Below are 22,393 nucleotides of genomic sequence, written 5' to 3'. Positions count from 1 at the left end.
TTTTCCTGCCCCAAATCTTAAATGGCATCACTTATGAACATTTTTTGCGGAACGCGATGGCAATGTTGTTGGAGGATGTGCCTCTAGCTACAAGACGTGACATGATTTATCAGCATGATGACTGCCCAGCTCGATCCCCCGATCGATTTGACGCCTTGCGACTTTTACATTTGGAGCCACATGACAAGACACAGGTAAACTCGCAAGAAGAGCTCAGGGAGAGGATCTTAACAGCTGGTCAACACGTCAAGGCCACCATCACATCACGAGTTAAGAGACCAAATGACCCGTAAAAACTTACGTGCCTGCATTCGTAACGGAGGTGCCCACTTTGAGCAAGACGTGTAATGTTCTTTAATTGTATTGTTCATTGATTCCATACACATGAAGATGAATGAAGTATTATTTCTTGTACACAAATGTAAATGTTAGCAACATTTGTACCTTGTTGGATAGCTGATGACTCAAGGAAGTAATTTAAGTAATTTGTACGGTTCGTGTCATACCATTTTTGTTATTAATACGTTGCCAAGTAAACTAAGAGTGCATTTTTTTATCATCACTTGTAAGTTTAGACCCACCCGGTACTTACATGTGATTGTTATTTGGAAAAAACTTTTTTCTAAACGAACCACTTGTTTGTTAGCTATCAGAAAACGCTTAAATAAGTTCCCTACAATTATCAGTTTTTTCTCAATTCATCTTTTTATGTGGAAAATTGTCATTTTTAGAAAAAACAATAGAAACTCGATTATCTCGAAAACTACTAATTTTCGGACGGGGTATCATATGGTCAAATTTATTGCAAATTGTCTCTACTTTAACCCCTTTCAGGGAATACATCTAATTACCAGTCACCCTGTTTATGCGTTACAGCCGGATATGAGTCATGGGTGCCTCATGCACTAGTGGGAGTTTGGAATTAATGGTTATCCATTAATGTAGAAAAGACACTATTATGGAGTCCGTTTTTACCCTAACCTAACACTATTGTTGTACTTTATATACGCGTTACAGCCGGATATAAATCATGGACGATTCAGGCTGGCGTGGGAGCTTGGAATTAATGGTTTTCTATTAGTGCACAAAATATACTATTATGGAGTCCGTTTTCGGCCTTTTGCATCTCCCATTTATGCTTTTTTTATATGTGTTTCAGCCGTATATGAGTCACAGATGATTTTTACAGTCGTGGAGCTAGGTTTTAAGGGTTTTCGATTAGTGCATGATATTATGGTACCCGGTTCCGGCCTATTCTAACCCAAAAAACCCAGTTCCGGCCTATTTTAACGCAGTTTATGCTTTTTTTATACGAGTTTTTACCCTAACCTAACGCTATTGTTGTACTTTATATACGCGTTACAGCCGGATATGAGTCAAGGCTGATTCATGCAGTCGGGGTACTTGAAGTTAATGCGTTTTATTCACTAATGAGGAGACGGTTCCGGCCTATGCTAAGCCAATTGATGGCGTCAGGCAAGGTATGCAGTTGCCGATGACGTCATGACTGGCCATTTTGACATCGGTGCTGGATCATATTAGGTATAATTAAGGATCTGGATTTATCCGGATTCAACCGGCCCCGATGCGATCTGGGTAGAAGATATTATAACACAATATATGGCGTTAGCCTATGTTCGCTTTAAAGTCGAAGAAATTGAACGATGTAGCCTATATGAAAGCGAAGTATACGGGCAGAATGCATGTTATTAATAATAATTGCTCTTAAAAAAGGGAAGAATACGGTGACCGCAAGAACCTGCTACAAGGTGGCGGACGAAATTCGTACCAGAAAAGAAGAATATTTCCCGCCACCGCCAACCCCAAACTGGGAGCGATCATTGCCCGGCGAGGGTGAGAAAGGATCTCCATTGTTAGTGGTCCCCCTACGGGAACTGTATGGGATAATAATTTGTAATGCAAGTCAGGTGGCGCCAATATTTTAACACGTTTGTGTTGATTTTTTTTGAGGTTCCAATTTTATTTTGCGGAAGTAATTTAAGCGGCTTTTTTCTTCCGCCTTTTGTAACATTGCAAAGACTATTTGACCTAAAGCGTAAGGAATTTGGCTGAACTAGTAACAATCAGTCCCAGTATCTACAGGTTAAAGTGGATGCGATCCACTATTTGCCCTTATTTCTGGGTTGTGAACCAAGGACCCTTTGATTATTGCCTTATAAACAGCAGGATTCACGTAAAATTGACCAGATTTTTTACTCTTAGGGCCAATATTTCACATTTTTCGCGTATTTTTGCTCAGAAACGCTATTTGAACGATTCAAGCAAAAGTTTGCATGGCAATTTAGACACACAAACTGTGTTTCTTCAACTTTAGCTGAAGTCTAGGTTTATTTTTTACTCTAATATCACAATTTCATCTATTCAGGCTACATTTTTTATTAAATTATGGACTCACAAAGACATTTTTTCAACTTTTAACTTGTTATTTTAAAAGTTCATTTCCATTTTTGACTCAAATAACACAATTTAAGCTATTGTGGTAGGAGTGTTTATTACATTTTGCACTTACAAAGAGATTTTTTTCAACTTTTAACTTATTATTTACAAGTTTAGGCTTATTTTTTACTCTAATATCACAATTTCATCTATTCAGGCTACATTTTTTATTGTAGTTTAGACTTGCAAAGATAATTTTTCAGCTTATTTTATTATTTTTTCTATTTATTGTCTTTTGTATCTTATATTTATTAATTTTTAACTTTGAGTTTTGTTCTTTATATAAAAAATTCTCTAATCACTAAGAAGTACTTTTAAGTAAATCTTTAGCCACAAACTTTATTAATACTATTATTATTATTGTTGTTGTTTTTTATGTAGTTGTTGAATGTTGTTGATGTTAGGGTTTATTGACTTACACTAAGCTATTTTTGTTTGCTTCGTAGGAAAGTTTGTTTATTTTAGAGTTTCATCGGTATATTTTTACTGTTAGGGTTGGTATTGTGTCCTAAATATATGAGTAGGGTTCCATATATTTTTGTTCTTGCATGTTTTTCATATGATGTGTTCAGCACGACTCTCCAAGTGTGTTTTACTCTATTTTTCCATTTAATTGAGGCTTAGTGATTCCTAGAACCACTTTATGCATGAGAGAAAGCTTGAAAATTTCAATCTCAGATAACCGTCAACCTTATGTCAGAGTATTTTCGAGTATATTTTAGATTTATTATGTGACACTAGAATATCACGGCTTGCATAATTTTTAAGTATGTTGCGCAGTTATTGTATTTTTTGCTTTTACTTACTAGATAAACTGTACGAAATGTTTAATGTTTTTACTTTTTTGCACTTATAAGAGGCCAAACTTTTACTGTAACTAAAATTATTATGTGTCTAAGGACTGAAACTCCTTTACCAAGAGTACTATAACTGGATGTTTATTAATATTGTTTACTTTTTCCCTTAAATATAACAATATAATGACAAATCACAGGACAAGTCGATGTTAGCAGATGACTACGTGGCTTTTAAGTCCACCTGCCAAACTTTTTTATCCTAGAAGAAATATTTACCTTATAGGTAAAACAGGATAGTTTTCAAGTATTACTGACTTTTTGGAGTGATAGACTTAATATCAGGGGTTATTTGTATCTGTTATATCATGCGAGTCTTATTTTTGCTACAATCACTACTAAATTCCACTGAATGAAGCTAAAAGCTTAGGCTCTAAAGCTTGTTGAATGGTTAATCACAGGCCAATATGAACTTTACAAAGGCTTGTAGGAGACATAGGAACACACGCCAGGGCCTTATTAGCGTGCAAGAATCACTTTCAGGGAGTACTAGGAGGAAACGAAGTTGATTTTTTTGAGTGCTTTACCCAGTTACACAGCCAATATTTGCTATTTCAAGTAACTACATGTACCAGAACATCTTACAGCCCAACACTAACTAGACTTCAATTTATACTATATTAGGTGCTAAATGTAGCAAGAACACTGATTGTACAGTGTCTCTCAAAAGTTGTAGGACAACGACATTTTAAACTAGGCAATCCAATTTACACAAGGCGTTGGTGTGTTGCGTGTAGAGTAAGGCTCAATTTCAGGGTTGCCACATGCACAATAAATATTTATAAAATACGCGAAAGAAATAAAAACAAGTATTAGTGTATAAAAGTATTAAAAATATCACTATTATATCGCAAGTGACAAAATTCTTTCTGAAAGAAAAATAATAGGTTTTCTAGTATTTCATCACTGATGAGTCTACAGAAAGGAAAAGAGGTGAGAGAAAACCAGAGGTGACAAAGGACAGGAGAAAGAGAAAGCGATAGGAGAGAAGAAAGAGAGGATAGACGAGGAGAGGAGTTGTAGTGAGGAGAATGGAAAAAGATTCTAGGAGAGATGAGGAAAATGGAGCAAAGAAGAGAAAAGAGAAGGAAAACGAGATGAGAGGAGAGTAGAGAGTAGAGTAAAAGAGAGAAAAAGAGAAGAACGAAAAGAAGAGGAGAAAAGTTCGTGGAGTCGGAAATATAAGACAGGAAAGGACGAGGAGTGGGATGGAGTTAAAATGCGAGAAAAGTAGGGAAGGCGATATGAGATAAAAGCAGAGCAGAAGGAGGGGAGAGAAGAAGGAGAAGGAGAAGAGAAGAACGGAAGGGACTGAAGAGAAGAGGTAGTTGCAGAACATATCGTCTCAGCGTCAAGAATTGATGCATTGGTCAAATTATCGACATGAAACACTCAATAACATTTTCAAATGTATTGGAGAATGTATTAAATCGGTGCGAAATGCCTTTTGGCTTAGTTCAGAGCAAGGTATAATCTTCCATGTAAGATCTTTGATTTTACCTGCGATTATACCACTAAAATATGAATGTAATTTTAATATTTATAAGAATTATCCAATTTTTGTTAACTTCTCGGTTCGTTGAAATGGAGACTTTGTAATTTAATATTTCCCGCCACCCCATCGTTAATTCCAAACTGAATCATTCCGTTTCACACGGTATGAACAATGAACACAATGGGATACGTCTAAAACTTACGAAAATTTTCTGCCACCGGAAGGTTTGAACCTACGACCATCAGATTGACAGTCCTGAACGTTAAACACTAGCCTACAAGCTCTCGCTCCTGAAAGTAAGTAGAAGGAACTGATCAATGTGAAATGTAGATGCAACTCCCCTCCTACATATATTGTGCAAACAATACTTGTTTGTAACAAAGAAAACGAAGGTAGTCCGACTCGGCGAAAACATTTAATGAAGAATTGCGCATGATGAGAACTTTTCATTCGATATTTGCGGAGGTAGCCTTGCATTGAACTGGAGTGGGAAAAGGTAAAATTAGTATGTCCTGAATTGCCACAAATATAAATAGTTATTTCATTAATATTTGTCAATGTCTTTGAAGCAGTACACAATTAGCGTTAGATTATCATAATTCACGATCTTATACATGAAAATATCCCTTTGAACGTGTGTCAATTCATTCATTTATTTATTTTTTTATGAATTCCATTTGCAGAACAATGTAGCTACTATACACTGCTATTACAAATAATGTTACCATGCTCTTGTTTGTAATACAAGGAGAATGTAAAAAAGAACACCTCCTATATATATATATATATATATATATATATATATATATATATATGAGAGACAGAGAGAGATATTACAAAATAGTTCAAGCGCCATTGAAAAGTCATGATAATTCTATGTTTAGAAAATAATATATTTATAAATTAAATGTTGCGTACTAAGAATTATTATTACAATAAAGAACATGTCTAATTGTGAGTTAAGAAAAAATCAATAACAAAGAGACATTCTCGCATCACGATTGCAGTTCGAAAAAGTCGGGACAGGGATTGAAAGTAACGCACTGTCCTAACGCACTGTCCTGACTAAATCGGTGAATCGGACATCTGCTAGCCTTGCATTATAAAACTAAAACCATCCAATATGCAGCCTGAAGACTTTTGCGCAAGAAACAGATGCATTTATGAAAGAACAAAATTGAAATTTTTACACATTTCTAAAATCGACGATGTTATTTTCGTAGTTATTGATAGGTTCACATTTAAATATTTCAGGGTTCGAGGAGGGCATGCCCCCCATGCCCCCCCCCCTGGGTACTGGCCTGGCGTAGACAGTGGGAGAGAAATTTTGGAGAATATTTCTATTATATTGATTATTTACAACCACCTTATGCTCTGATAGGTTTCTTCACAATCGTGAACTTTTCGTTATAGATAATATTTGGTTTTAAACGACGGGAGAACATTGGTCTAATTTCCTAACTTGCTCTTTTTAAAATAATTTATACTTCTACAATAGCAATCGCGTTCGGAAACGGTGAAAAAAATGACTTGGTTTTCAAAGGCAGACAACCTTTGTAGCGTAGCTTGCTCGCGTTCAAAGTGACTCACTCACGCTATTCAAGGCCGCATCTTATCGCTAAACACTGTGCGTCGATGAAGTGTCTGCACCCAGTAAGTTACAAGTGACCAGAGTCGAATTTTAAAGAGAATATGAAGAATGATAGATTTCATCAGAGGCGGCTAGGGTGGCACTTGCTCAACATGCAATAGTTTAAGTGATAATTTCTGACAACCAAGAAACCGTATTGAATAAGTATTGGGATATCCGCTCCTTTTTAACAATGTAAGCTCGAAGACAATCTGTATTCCATTTGTTTGTATTGGCAACTTGGTCAATCTGAGGTTATTATAAGGAACTATTTCCTAGATGTTCATGTAAACGTTATAAAATTACAAATAAAATATATTCACAAGCTTAGATATACTAACAACGAAGAAATAAATTCAGAGTTAATTTTCAAATGCATGTGTATAGTGTAATTCTAGAAGTACAGAGCTATATCAGAGTATTGAACTTCTTTTTGCAGGATAACGTTTACAATATTGACGCGGCGAATAATTAAGAAGTGTATTGGTTAGAGTTCTTGAAATCATTGATTGCGGTTCCAGGTTCGATCCTCCTTAGGAGGTGTTCTTTTTTTAATTCTCCTTTTATTACAATCAAGAGTAACATTACTTGTAATAGCAGTGTATAGTAGCTACATTTTTCTGCAAATGGAATTTATAAAAGAATAAACAAATAAATGAATTGACACACGTTCAAAGAGATATTTTCATGTATAAGATCGTGAATTATGATACTCTAACGATAATTGTGTACTGCTTCAAAGACATTGACAAATATTAATGAAACAACTATTTATATTTGTGGCAATTCAGGACATACTAATTTTATCCCTTTTCCAACTCGAGTTCAATGCAAGGATACCTCCGCAAATATCGAATGAAAAGTTCTCATCATGTGCAATTCTCCATTAAATATTTTCGCTGAGTCGTACTACCTTAGTTTTCTTTGTTACAAACAAGTATTGTTTGCACATTACATGTAGGAGGAGAGTTGCATCTACATTTCACATTGGTCAGCTCCTTCTACTTACTTTCAGGAGCGAAAGCTTGTAGGCTAGTGTTTAACGTTCAGGACTGTCAATCTGATGGTCGTAGGTTCAAACCCTTCCGGTGGCAGAAAATTTTCGTAAGTTTTAGACCTATCCCATTGTGTTCATTGCTCACCCCGTGTGAAACGGAATGATTCAGTTTGGAATTAACGATGGGGTAACGGGAAATATTAAAGTACAAAATCTCCATTTCAACGAACCGACAAGTTAACAAAAATTGGATAATTCTTATAAATATTAAAATTACATTCATGTTTTTAGTGGTATAATCGCAGGTAAAATCAAAGATCTTACATGGAAGATTATACCTTGCTCTGAACTAAGCGAAAAGGCATTTCGCACCGATTTAATACATTCTCCAATACATTTCAAAATGTTATTGAATGTTTCATGTCGATAATTTGACCAATGCATCAATTCTTGACGCTGAGACGATATTTTCTGCAACTACCTCTTCTCTTCAGTCCCTTCTGTTCTTCTCTTCTCCTTCTTCTCTCCACTCCTTCTGCCCTGCTTTTATCTCATATCGCCTTCCCTACTTTTCTCGCATCTTATCTCCATCCCACTCATCTCCACTCCTCGTACCTCCTTTCCTGTCTTAGATTTCCGACTCCACGCACTTTTCTCCTCTTCTTTTCGTTCTTCTCTCCTTTACTCTACTCTTCACTCCCCTCTTTTTCGTTTTCTCTTCTCTCATCTCGTTTTCCTTCTCTTTTCTCTTCTTTCCTCCATTTTCCTCGTCTCTCCTAGAATCTTTTTCCATTCTCCTCACTACATCTCCTCACCTCGTCTGTCCTCTCTTTCTTCTCTCCTCTACTTTTCCTCTTCTCCTATCGCTTTATCTTTCTCCTGTCCTTTGACACCTCTCGTTTTCTCTCACCTCTTTTCCTTTCTGTAGACTCATCAGCGATGAAATACTAGAAAACCTATTATTTTTCTTTCAGAAAGAATTTTGTCACTTGCGATATAATAGTGATATTTTTAATACTTTTATACACTAATACTTGTTTTTATTTCTTTCGCGTATTTTATAAATATTTATTGTGCATGTGGCAACCCTGAATTTGAGCCTAACTCTACACGCAACCCACCAACACCTTGTGTAAATTGGGTTGCCTAGTTTAAAATGTCGTTATCCTTAAACTTTTGAGAGACACTGTACATATTTTTGAGAATCCAACTATATCAGGATTTTTCTATGTAAGTATATACAAGGTGCGTCTGAAAAGTTCGGTGAATGGTCTCAGAAAATAAAGGAAAGAAGAGTTACAAACAAAATACCTTTACTGGCCTTCAGAGTAATCACGATTAGCTACAACACACGTCTCACATCGGTTGCAACGTCTGCGAAGCGGAAGCCTTTCAGGGCTAATTTAAGGCGGGGAAACAAAAAGAAGTCTGCGGCGCCAAATCTGGAGAATACGGAGTGTGTGGTAGAACAGTCACCTGGCGTTGGGCGAGAAAGTTGACCACGCGGATCGCAGTATGCGGACGGGCGTTGTCGTGGAGGAAAGTCCACTGTCCACTCCGGTACAGTTCTGGCCGAACCCGCCGGATGCGTTGCAGCAGCCGTTTCAAAACTCCCTCGTAAACTTCCGCGTTGACAGTTTGACCCGCTGGCAGAAATTCATGATGGATCAAGCCCTTGCTGTCGAAAAAGGCGAACAACGTCGTCTTAATCTTGGATTTTGTCAGCCGACTTTTTTGCGGAGGCGGGGAAGACGATGAACACCATGCCATTGACTGTCGCTTGGTCTACGGATCGTATTGGTAGCACCAGGTCTCATCTCCAGTAATGCTGGTTTCCAAAAACTGCTGTTTCCGGTCAGACATGTCGATGACATCTCCAGACGTTTCCATCCGAGTTTGCTCCTGCTCGTCTGTCAGCGTGTGCGGTACAAACCGGGCACAAATCTTTCGCTTTTTCAAATGTTCGTGAACAATAGTGCGTACACTGTCTTTACTTATCTGCAACTCTTCTGCGATCATTCTCAACGACAGTCACCGATCATCCGCAAGCATCCGTCGCTCTCGTTCGATGTTGACTGGGATTGTACTTGTCGACGGTCGACCCGAACGCGGCTCATCCTCGACACCTTCCTTTCAGTCTTTAAAGCGTTTAAACCACTCAAACACACACTTTTTACTCACTGCTTCAACACTGTACACTTGCACTAACATTCCATGAGTCTCCGTCGCCGTTTTCTCTAATTTGAAGCAAAACTTCATGTTAACGCGTTGCTCCATTTTGCGCTCCATGTTGCAATGACACGAGTTCGCACACTCACTCCGTTAGCTTGGTCGCAGCGTGCACCACTGCTTCACTTCGGTGATTTGCACGATAGGGGGAGCTTGTTGACATGTCTCTCAATGCGCATGCGCGGGCGCGTCATCCTAACCAGCGCGGCTTTTCAAATATGGGATCATTCACCGAACTTTTCAGACGCACCTTGTATTTATTGATTACTAACTTTAACAGACCAATCAGTAAACGACAAAATTCACTAAACTAAGTACTATAGTGTAGGTGATTGCATGAAAAGTAGAAATTATAACAAGCAAAATATTTCGCTTTTTGCTTTTGTGACTAATCGCGACGCTGGAGATGAATGGAAGGACAAAAATCTTAAGGACTGGATATATTTTACCACTACAGACACCTAGGTAGAAACACTAGAGTACTGATAGCTTTCAAAATTCTGGTTATACTGTACTGTTTCTTAAATATTTTGTGTTTGGCACGCTTAACAAGTTACACTTATATCCATTTCAGGACAAATATTGCTAAAACTCTCAAATTTACTATGTACAAGTTGATATTTCGGCTATCAGAGGAATTAACAACCCTATTTTACAAACAAAAGGTATTGTTTGCACTTTATTTACTTCAATCAGAGACTAATATTTTACAGTAATTGAATCATTCAGCCCTAGTCAATACTTTACTGCATCAGAAAGTAGTAGTAGTAATGTAGTATTTATGAGTATTAGTAATCCCAAAGTGCTGTTTTTTGGTGACCAAGTTCAGATGAGAGTCTGCTATGTGACTTTTTCATGGGATTGCATGTGAAGTGTATGCATATTGAGCATTATTGAGTGTGTTTGCTTCCAAGTTTTGCTGTTATTTTCCTATAATTCTGCGAGACTGTAGAGAGTTCTCCCTTTTCAAGCAGTTTTCTTTCATTGATTGGATACTTTTTGGGAACTTAGCAGTTTTTTATGTTATGAAGCAGGTTGTTGTAGAATATTTTGCATAGTCTTTTGAGATATTGAGTGTCTGCTGTAATGGTAGTAAGTATCTTTCCTTCTTGTGTTGTTGTTGTTTTGTAACTTTCCTATTTTCGGTCAAGTTGCAGTACTTAGAATAATCGCTATTGTCTTATTGATCTATGAAGCTCCTGGTAGGACAGTATTATTAACGTAGAGGTAAATTAGTTCGTGAAAATATGTATTTATCTGATTAACTATAGTCGCTTAGTTGTTCTACCAGGTATAAGTAGTTACTGCTGATGTTGTTAATTTCCTATTCGCAGGTGCTATGTATGATGTAGCTTATTTGGGTAATTATAATTCTGTACTGTAAATAGCCTTGGCTGTCCCTTTTATTCCTATGTTGTTGAGTTTCTCCATATGCATGCCCTGTTTTACTCTATTCTATGCCTTGTTGCTGCTCGAAATCTGAGGTATGTTGCTGCTTCATATCTGACTTAGCTTGTTTGACTACCTATTATTTTTGCTATGGCTGTGGCTATTCATGTCCCTTTCTGAATTCCATGTTGGTTTCTGTTTATCCTTTTTGCTGCTTGTTATCTGAGTTAGCTTGTTTAACTACCTATTATTTTTGCTATGGCTGTGGCTATTGATGTCCCTTTCTGAATTCCATGTTGGTTTCTGTATATCCTTGTTGCTGCTTGTTATCTGAGTTAGGTTGTTTGACTTCAGTGCTATCCTTTTTTAACTTTATTGTTGATTGCTTTTTGTTTATTTCCTTATTTGTTTTTATTTGTTTACTGAATCTATTTGTTTTGTGTCTTGTAATATTATTTACTATAGTAACAAAATTATTTTTAAAAATTGATATTTATCAACAAGCTTGTATATTTCTTGTTCAGTATTTGTCAAAGTTTAACTTATTCAGTAAACAAATAAAAACAAATAAGGAAATAAACAAAAAGCAATCAACAATAAAGTTAAAAAAGGATAGCACTGAAGTCAAACAACCTAACTCAGATAACAAGCAGCAACAAGGATAAACAGAAACCAACATGGAATTCAGAAAGGGACATCAATAGCCACAGCCATAGCAAAAACAATAGGTAGAATAGGCCGGAACCGGGTACCATAATATTATGCACTAATCGAAAACCCTTAAAACCCAGCTCCACGACTGTATAAATCGTCCGTGACTCATATACGGCTGAAACACATATAAAAAAAAGCATAAATGGGAGATGCAAAAGGCCGAAAACGGACTCGATAATAGTATATTTTGTGCACTAATAGAAAACCATTAATTCCAAGCTCCCACGCCAGCCTGAATTGTCCATGATTCATATCCGGCTGTAACGCGTATATAAAGTACAACAATAGTGTTAGGTTAGGGTAAAAAACGGGATACATCATACATCATAGTATCTTTTGTGTACTAATGGAAAACAATTAATTCCAAACTCACACGTGCGCATGAGGCACCCATGACTCATATCCGGCTGTAACGCATATATAAAGTACAAAAATAGGGTTAGGTTAGGGTAAAAAACGGGATACATCATAGTATCTTTTGTGCACTAATGGAAAACAATTAATTCCAAACTCACACGTGCGCATGAGTCATCGATGACTCATCTCCTTCCCCACCCCTGACACGTGGCGCTTGATTAATTAACATAAAAAACCCATTAATCATAATTAAAAATGACAGAATAACAATAGCCGAGCGTCGTTATGAATAAAGAAAATGACGTTAAGTATTTTCAATTCTACTGACAGCCACTAAACTATGGGAAAGACTCTTAACAACGTGTTTATGGAGTCGTGATTTTAAATCATGAATATATTCGCATATACTAATTATCTAGGACAATGAAATTATTACCAATCTTTCCTTATGGAACCAGAAGAGTCCAGGTGATGGAGAACCCAGATCAGAGTACGAAGTAACGGCATCTAGCCAATTGATCTAAGTATCCATGGAAATAGGGGGAAACATACATTCTGGCAAAGGAATAAAATAACAATAGCCATTTGTAACAAACACATTCCAAATGTAAACTTGATCATGCACAAAGGTCTGCACCGTTTCAGTAGTTGGTAAAATGATTTCCTAAGTGTTGGCAATTTCACTGGAGGCAATGTTCAGGCCTCGAAGGAAGACGGGAAGGTAGAATATCGTTCTGCCCATTTTTACACGCTCTTTACGCGAGCCTTGTGTTATACCTCTCCAAAGCTTAGGACCAGCAATTGGGTGCCAAATCTGGGGTGGAAAGGGGGGGCAAGAACAGTTTACTTTGTCTTGATATTCAAGGCTTAAAATTATAGTGCAGGAGCAAAACTAGCAAAAAGTGACAGGGGGTACAATTGCCCCCCCCCCTTTCGCCCCACCTCCTAATCGCCGCCACTGCTTAGGACCTTGTGTCGATCAGGTCGCGCCGTTCACAGAGACTGCCCGATTTGTTTCCATTTTCTCCTCTCCGGTGACATTTAGGAAACGATAAATTCTGACCCTACAACTTATAAGAGGTGGGTCGCTAGACTCGGTGAAATATTTTTTTAGAATGTTATCCTTTTCTGCAAAGTTGTGCAGTTGAATAAAAGTTGTAGTTATGTTTTCGTTCAGGTATTGACAATTTTGCTTCTTGAATAAACTAATGTCCGATGACAAATTAATCAGCAGGTCTAAAAGAATAAAAAAAAATCAAGATGAAACAGCGGAAGTTCGTATTTTGGGTGTAAGGGGTGACACTTTCTTAAGACACCCAAATGTCAACCTCACTTCCACGCAGTACACTCTGGACTGCATTTTGCACATTAACGAGGCTCTGGCGTCTGGATTCATGGCTATAAACCTGTATGGGAATTAGTTAGGTGTTGTCCATACGTGTTTGTGATTGTCCCTTCATCCCTTGTATGTTGTTACCATTCATACTCATCTTCGCGATTTGCAGAAAAGCGAAGTAAAATAAACTAAATCAATCAATCAATCAAGTAAGCAAGTTTGTATCTTATCATATTCATAATCCATGTTCATTTGTAATATCTGAGTTTAGCATGATATGTCATGATATATATAATTAGAAATGTGGTTTAGGTTTTTACACGCAGCGTATGTCCTACGTTTTAATTACAAATGCGTTTTACTTTGTCAAATTCTCTTATTATTCATTGAACAGCCAACGGCAAAGGTGGAAATATTCGAATTATCCATCACATTTGACAGAGGTTGAGAAGATGATAATGAAAATGTAAAGATAGATTGTGCTTATTGCTATGTGTAGATAGATTGTGTTTTGTCTCTGTTAATGTCTTAAATGGAATCTTTGTAACATGGAGTTATAAGTTACAATAAATTATGTTTAATGTACCGTTTTGCCTAATGTACGATATACTCAGCGATTTAGTTGCACCAGCAAAAGTGTCACACAAGACATATGAAGAATTATGTAGCTTGTTACAAGATCATTTTAAGCCTCAAAGGAATGTCATAGTTGAAAGGTACACGTTTGATTCATTAAAGCAAGAAGAGCAAACGTCAAAGTTCTTCAATCACTCTGTTTTCCGAAATATGGGAGCCTTGGATAGAAATGAAAGCTGAATGTCGCACAGCATATAATCGATTGATACGATCACAGTTGACAAATTGTCCATGGCTATTATTTTAACGAATGTGTTTGTGTTGATGCTGAAACTCGTACTGTTTTCTGCCTATTTACTGTAAATATTACCGTTCACTTTATTAACGTAATATTTTAACGTCATTTTTTCTATCCATTTCCAATTTGAATATCAAACTTTATTACTGTACTTATTAAAGTAGCACTCTTAGTAATATTCAATAATTATATTGTTAATAACATTCTTGTAATCTAACAAAAGTTCAATTCGAAAGAACGATTTTTAGAGAATATTTCATAACATTCAATAACAATCGCTATTTTAATCGCAAGAAGCTGAGGTGAATTAACATTCTTGCATTTTAACTTAACTTCTTACATTATGATTTTACACAATGGATTAATGAATAAGGCATATAATGTATTTCTGATTGACGTTAAAGTTTTCATTGTAGTAATTTAGTACAGTTTTAATCTTCCATATTTTTTTAAGTATGGGTCTCATATCTAACACTTTCTACAATTATTACCATGGCGTGGGCCTGGACTACTGTTTTATAGCCCTTCTCCTAATCAACCTTAGAAATCTGCTTGTCTATAAGGCTTAGTTGGCCAGGCCGTGTTCGAAGTCCGGCCTGGGCATGTGTGTTCTTTGTGTGTCTTCATCAACGAAATTAAATGGAACGGACGTTCAAAATGTTTAAAAATAGCACTATTTCCATAACAGATCATCAAGTATTTTTTACCATTGGCCCTAAGAAATATCTCAAACTGACAATGAACGTTCATTGAACTTATTTATGATCGACAGCTAAAAAGTCATTCATTTGCGTGGCTGGTTGATAATCTACCACCAGATAGAATTTACACAATATTTACCCAAAAACTTTGGGTAAAGTCACCTTCACCCCAAAAAAATCCCTTGGTAATGGACTATCGTGTTCTCACAAAAAAAAAAAGTTGTAATTTGGCACAATTTTTCTTTCGCTGGCAAACCTCTTGTAAAGGTGTACTTCAGTCTGTGCAATCAGCCCTTTCCATTTGTGAACAATATACTGGGGAAATCCACTGTCCTTCACTGTTGTCATTGCACTACAAACCCATCGTGATTTAGTATTAGGATATCGCGTAGTGAAGAACTGTTTACAAGCATCGCCCAAACCATTGATTTTCCCCCAAAACCTTTCTCTGCCTTCTTTTTTCTTTTCCTAGCTCTCAGCATGCGGTTTTCTTATCACTTGAGGAAGGGAAGACTGGCCGATTGTGAAAGAAAAAAGGGACGGCCGAGGAGTGAGGAGGGGGGTTCAATAGGAGCACCAGCGGTACAAAGGGGGAAACGGCTAGCGCGACCAGCTTAGAAAAGTCGAAGTTAAAATTTACATACATTGCTCTATATGTCGAAAAGCTACAGCCATTCTAAAGAAAATTCTGTAAGATCAGTTTCATTTCTTTGCTGTAGAAGAACAGTTGAAGCTTTCTTGTGCAATGTTCATTTAAGTTATTACATACAATTGGCGAGCAAGTGAATTTTACGAAATTGAGATAAGGAAAACTACGTAATAAATAATGTATTTAAAAAAAGGCTACGCGACATAACAAATTTCATATTTGATCTTTAACTCAGTAACATTTAAATGCCACACACTTGACTGTTCGAGCACAGAAGGTCGAGGCAAGAACCTATTTTTTCATGAAGCTGCTCATGAAACTTGGCTAACTGATTTCTTCAAATCAAAAACCATTTGTGCTGTGTACGGGGCTAATGCCATATACTGAAAACACAGCAGTTCTACAGCTGAGGCATGGAACTCCTTTGCAACGTTGGCAGATGGTCATTGACAATGAAGGCGACTACATTGCTGACCGAGTGAGTGTTGTTGTGACTGTGTATTGTTAGACTACAATAACAATGTTTCATCTTATCACCTGTGTACTTGTGTTAATTAATTATTGTATTCCTGTTAATGTATGTTATAAAACGCTACGAACTTATGCATCGACCCAATATTTAACTAGATTCGAGCGGATTTATGACATTAGATAAGTGTCTTCATTAATAGAATTGAAAATTAATGGATGTGTATATAAATTAAATGTAAAATGAATTTCATATTACCTGTAAGTCAATGAAAATCAATACTAGCAATACACTGTTTCTTGAACTTACCAAATACTGTGGCGATGATGAAGGAAATACTGGAGGATGATTAGCTCTGAGAGGCGTCCTCACTTTGTAAAGATGTAACTCAGCCTCTAACACGGTTTCAGCGTCCTCCAGACCCGATATGTTGAAGTAGAAGAAGTGAGACAGGGAATTGTCTGCAATGAAATAAATGTACATACGTTAACGTAGAAGAAAATAAGTCATATGGGCCAGATTCCCTCTATTTAGATGTTTAACATTGTGTTTCTGCCCATATAAACTAGTAAGTTAAATAGAGAATAAATGATGAGTAGATGGTTTCCAAAGTGTGTGCCGCGGTTCCCTCGGACGCCGTGGCTAGCTTACAGGGTCGCCGCGAAATGTTTCAATATTTTCACTGAAATGATATGATTGTTCCAAACATAGGAGTAACTTGGCGGGGGCAATGGGGGGCGCTTGCCCCCCCACCCAAAAAAATTAGGTTTATTCAAGGAGAAGCAAAGTAATAAAGAGTAATATTTCTGATCTTGCAAACGTCACAGTTATTTAGTAAATAATCCTGGACGCTGTTTATATGGGATGGAAAACTTTTCGAATCTCTTCCCCCAAAGTAAAGCCCCAGGTTTGATTCTACTTCCTCAAAATTAGGCCCAAGTTTAATTCTGCCCCCTCAAAATTAGGCCCCAAGTCTGATTCTGCCTCCTCAAAATTTGGCCCCAAGTCTGATTCTGCCCCCTCAAAATTAGGCCCCAAGTCTGATTCTGTCCCCTCAAAATTAGGCCCCAAGTCTGATTGTGCCCCCTCAAAATTAAGCCCAACTTTGATTGTGCACCCTCAAAATTAGGTCCCAAGTTACGGCCATAGTTCCAAATATGTGTTTATTTTGTACTTTTTACATATAGAAATGTTTCTGAATTTGAAATATGTGTTTATTTTTTTAACTTACGGCAACCAACCTAACCACACTAACTGACCGTTGTAAGTATTAGATAGGCTTACATTCTGACTTGGGCGCCGCGGCAAAATCTTGAAACACTAAGAGCGACGTGAAACGAAAAAGTTTGAGAACCCCTGGGTTAGATGAAATACCGGAAAGAGCAATAAAGTGGAACACATATGCTTCAATCGCGAGAGAGATCATGAATTGGGAAGTACAAAGACAACTCAAAGCGAAGAGATGGCACTGCCATAAAAGGCTGAAGCGCGGTCTCACAATAGCACAATTCCAGCTGAAGAAAAATTGGAGTTCCGTTTATGCCCCATGGGTACTAACCATAAACTCGCAATACAGATTCTTAAACGAACTAACTATATTTATTTATTTGCTTAAAGTTTCAGATACCGTACTCAAATACCATTTTATACTGAAAATGTAGCAAAATATCAACAACAGCAAAATTAAGGCAATAAGAGGTGACTCAGAAAAAAAAGTTATATGTGCATTCATAACGATTGTTGGAAACTGCGTTCTGACAAGAAAATATCAATATTTGCAGGCAGGTTATTACACAAGCGGGGAAGCGGGAGCCTTGGAGTGGGATTGTGAAAAATCTTTACGTTGAAGGTTTGCCATATGGGTACTCGTATATTTTAATAAACTAATATTTTGTTAGATTTTTTAGTGTCTTTGCATTTGTAGTGGTCTCCGAGTCGATAGGTATAGATTTGTGAATGAATTAGACAAAACAGGTAATGAAGAATATTTAAAATGCATCAAGTTTTAAATTATAGATTACTTAAATAATTTTAGTTATTCTCAGATATTAAAGACTGAAGATATGTTCATTGTTAAATTATTTATTGTTTGCCTCCAATGATACCAAACAGCATGTTTGGTACCATTTATGTTGAAGTAAGACAGTAAGTACCAGCTGCTTCACTAAATGTTATCTTTTTATATTTAATATCGAGTTGAGCTCGTGTTTAAGTCTACTTTATGTAGACAGTAAGGCTAATCGGGACTGGACGTACAGTTTAAAGTGGGATCCGAACCACTATGTGCCTCCACCGGGTATCGAACCCGGAACCCCTTGATGACAAGGCAACGGTGTTATCACTTAACCATAGGGAAAGCCAGACAAAGAGCCTGTGCAACGTACTTGCGTGGATTCATTATAAAATATACATTTCAAAGTTCGTGGCGTCGAAACGAGGCATCACGCAGAAAAGTCTATTGTGAAAGTTGTTTGCATTAATAGCTTCCATAAAGCTTGTGCAGTGACACGTTGCTTATACTATGCTTCTCGAGACTCGAGACGAGAACGAGAGATATTTACAACTCGAGACGAAATCAATAACAGAATATACTTTCTCACACATCCGATCGCCATAAGGGTAATGGAAATAATGCATTCTAGTAAGATCATGAAGCAAAATCAACCACTGGAAAATATCTAACATCAACTGTATTTGCTTTAATACATTAAAAATTGATGTCTCGTCGTTCACCATCTCCATTAGGTACGTCAACTGTTTTGTCAATATTTTGCTGTATTACCTCTCGTACAGATTCCGAAATCAGTTTTCATGAATTTATAATAGCTCTAATAATCTCTTTTGTTGGTTGTCTCCATGACAACGAAACACACTTCGTTTTACTTCGTTCAAAAGTTTTGAAAATCGATCTTGAAGGGTGCTATAAGATTGTCTTACTTTCAAGTTTCCTTCAATTAATTCAGTTCTTTGGTAAGTATAAGATAATGTAGTATATAGGAGTTTGTGTAATAATGGAATAATGAAGTTCACATGGATATATATCCGTGAGTAGACTCACTCTTAGTTAATAAAAAATATAATAGATGAGGTCACTACAGAAACTTTGGGAAAAGGTACTTCTGCATGGAATGGAAGTGGAAAATATTTCATCTTTAACTCGGTGCACTTATATTTGAAGTTCTAAATTCTGACTGATTTGTATTAATACACTAAGAGGGCGATTTTGGCAGTCCTCATTTTCACAGGTGCCTAGCAAAGTGTTTGTCACTCACAGCACTAAAACACACTAAGGAATTATTTTTCTCTTTCTAGTTAGCCTCTTTTGTTCCAACACTGACAATCAACCGACTGTGACGTAGTACAGCTAAATAAATACACACATGTTCGAGTTTTTTTTTATATTATGCTTATCGCATATGTCGCAGTAATAACCTTATCCTAGATTCCAGATTTTGTAGCTGCCTACACACGAATGCAAATATTTTTTAACAAGATACATATTTTAAAGGATTTTTAAAGAATATGTGGCCATAAACGCTGTCGTTCTTCTAGTCTCCGTATCGCTTTTTCTCAAACATGTCACAATATTTCTCACAGTACCAAGAAAGTACGAAACATTCAATGCTTTGATGTCAGTTTCGGCTTTCATTCTCCACTCTCTCTCTTCTCTCCAAAATATCTGAATGTATTCAGAAAAATATTCATTTTCGGTCTGCTACGTTCTGAGCAAGTTTTGAAAAGAAAATTATCGTTCGTCATGTTTTCCTGTGTAACAGTTAATCTCCTTCTTCTACAATGACTACTTAAAAGATGAAAAGATGGAAAAATATTTTTAAAATAAGAATTGAATTCGAACATTTATCTTCATTTTCAAGTAATTGAGATCCTTTGTTTATCACACGTAGACACGTAGCTATGTAAAATACAAATATCAGATTTAATATTTTCATTATTTGACTGAATATCCTCAAGTCAAGCTCGACTGAGGATATTAAAATAGAGCAATGGCCACCAACTATATCCGGTATGAACATTAAGAAATAAAGATTTGGTAAATTATAAGAATCATACTATCTTAAACCATACGAGGCCTAACCCTACAACTTCAATGAGTGTGAACTGCCCTTTTCAAGAATGATACTCAAGATAAAATTTTCTTACCTCTTTCAATAAAACTACGAACGACCTTCGCATTGTAAGGATTCTTCCCACGTGTAATTCCGTTGGAATCCGCGATTGTGTTGTAGAGCTCCATCATAAACTGCGGAGGAACTTGGTGTCGATGGTGCTCCCCTGGGTCTGGCAATCCAAACACCTGTCAATGGAAGACGATCATTAAGCTAGGGAACAAACACCTCATTTTGTAAATCAAGATCAATTGTCACGTTTTGTTCAAGTGAACAAAACTTTACGTGAATTACAGACGAAAAGTTACCAATATAAAGTGAATGTATTTAGGAAACATCTCCGGAAATCTGGTCGGGGATTTAAAATATGGCAATCAACCAATGTAACTATATAAAATTAATTCATCTCCCATATAGCCAACAGGGAAATTATTGCACGTTATAATCGTCTGCATCTCGGTTTTTGTCGCTATTTCAATATTTTTATGAAGATGAAATTATAATTTTGTTGACATACAGTTCTAGGAAATAATAATCGTTCGTTGGGTTAAACAAGGGTTAACGAATACAGCTTTTTCAGACAAAGGAACAATGTGTTTATGTAATGGCATTTACTATTTGATTATATATATATATCACATTTTATCATAATACTTATTACTTGGCTGCTCATACAACATAATATATACAACAACTATTTTCATCATTGTCATGTTTTAATGAAAAATCCTTCTGTAGTCACAACATACATAACTCAAATTGAAGACTAAGAACAACATTATCTTATAAGTTAGTACGAACCTCTTGCAATTTCTCCAGTGCCTTGTCTTTTATTTCTCTTTCCCTGATTTCGTTCAGCAGCTCCTCTTCACTGTCATCGGGCACCACTGAGTGTCGTCCGTGTACATACCCACAGATGCACAATACAACGATGGCAAATGACAATACACGCATTATTACCATCCCTCTAAACGAGATTCAGAAGCCGTTTGTTAATCTGCTCGAGATCTTGGAAGTAAGTCCAAATATAGAGACAGCACAGTCCCCGAGATGCCGGAGCAAATACCAATTCGACGTTCGGCTATCTTCGCAAAACTGTGGCGTGTCTTCTTCTTTAGAGGAACTTAAAAGAAGTGAGGTGGGTGCCGTGTGGCGAGGAACTCCCCCCTTTAGCACCAATCACGTATCAAATACCCTTATTTAACTGTGAATGGAGGGTACCATAGGAGGATGCCAACTCCGTCACCCCCGACAAGGGCTGGCATTAATCAAGACTCTGGGCTGCGTTCCGGCTGTCGACTGGGACATCGTCTCCTCCCAGTCTTGTCGCCGCGAGGAATGCTGCTTCCCCTTCCATATCCGTGAGATATGAGAAGCAGAGGGGCCTCCCGCCCGCGCTCTCAGGCACCGCACATACATCCGCATCTTCGGGACAGGTAATGCCGCCAGTCGCGCGTCTCTAAATAGCTTCTAAACATGGAATGATAACGCCCACGCGTGTATTGACAGGAACGTCTTCATACAAAAGTGAAAGCTTTGCTTGCATGCATGCTCCTTTGGTCCCAAATCCTGTTGATGTCAAATTGTGACACAGGGCCAGTGATTTAGAGAGGGGGCGAACGAGAGGGGGAGAGAGAGGACGTAGATTCCAAAGCAAACACATGTGTTGCCAAGTGAGTCGTGTGCAATGTTACTAATGAATGTGCTGTTTCTAGTTCTTACAACTGTTGCTCAGGGCGACAAATTTGTGTACTTTATTCAGACAAGCTTGTTAATCCATACGAAACATGACTGGAATTGATTTTCTAATATATTTGTCGCTTCTCCACTCATAAATCGTACAGCCATCAGTTATCGAAACCCATCGTTCCAGATTATCCATAAACAAATACTATTTTATTAAGGCCAGGCACGTATGTAGAAAAATGTTTCGGGGGGAGGGGCTCGGAACCAAGTGTCTCAGGAATAATAATAATAATAATGTATAAATTAAAATAATTATATTAAATCAAATTAACACTTATTACAATACATAAATTAATATATTATTATTACACGAGTAGGTAAAAAGACTGTATAAGAATAGAAATATAACAACGCATATTCATTACGTAG

The 22,393-nt window shown here is 37.0% G+C and overlaps 1 protein-coding gene across 1 annotated transcript in view; it reads right to left on the bottom strand.

Moving 5' to 3' along the window:
* LOC145990223 (bone morphogenetic protein 2-like) overlaps positions 1–21,450 on the bottom strand; it is a 34,536-nt gene extending 13,086 nt beyond the window's left edge. The window contains exons 1-3 of the mRNA XM_083125897.1: positions 21,080–21,450; positions 20,313–20,466; positions 16,461–16,612 (exon numbers count right to left, since the gene is read on the bottom strand). Of these exons, the coding sequence (XP_082982023.1) occupies positions 16,461–16,612; positions 20,313–20,466; positions 21,080–21,241 (468 nt within the window). The 5' untranslated portion in view covers positions 21,242–21,450. The remainder of the gene's footprint in view (positions 1–16,460; positions 16,613–20,312; positions 20,467–21,079) is intronic.
* Between the last annotated feature and the right edge of the window lie 943 nt (positions 21,451–22,393).

Source organism: Lepisma saccharinum, chromosome 7 (assembly GCF_977018435.1).
Source record: "Lepisma saccharinum chromosome 7, izLepSacc3.1, whole genome shotgun sequence".
Taxonomy (NCBI): Eukaryota; Metazoa; Arthropoda; class Insecta; order Zygentoma; family Lepismatidae; genus Lepisma; species Lepisma saccharinum.
Note: the sequence above shows the minus strand (reverse complement) of the source record. Positions and strands in the feature narration are given on the sequence as shown.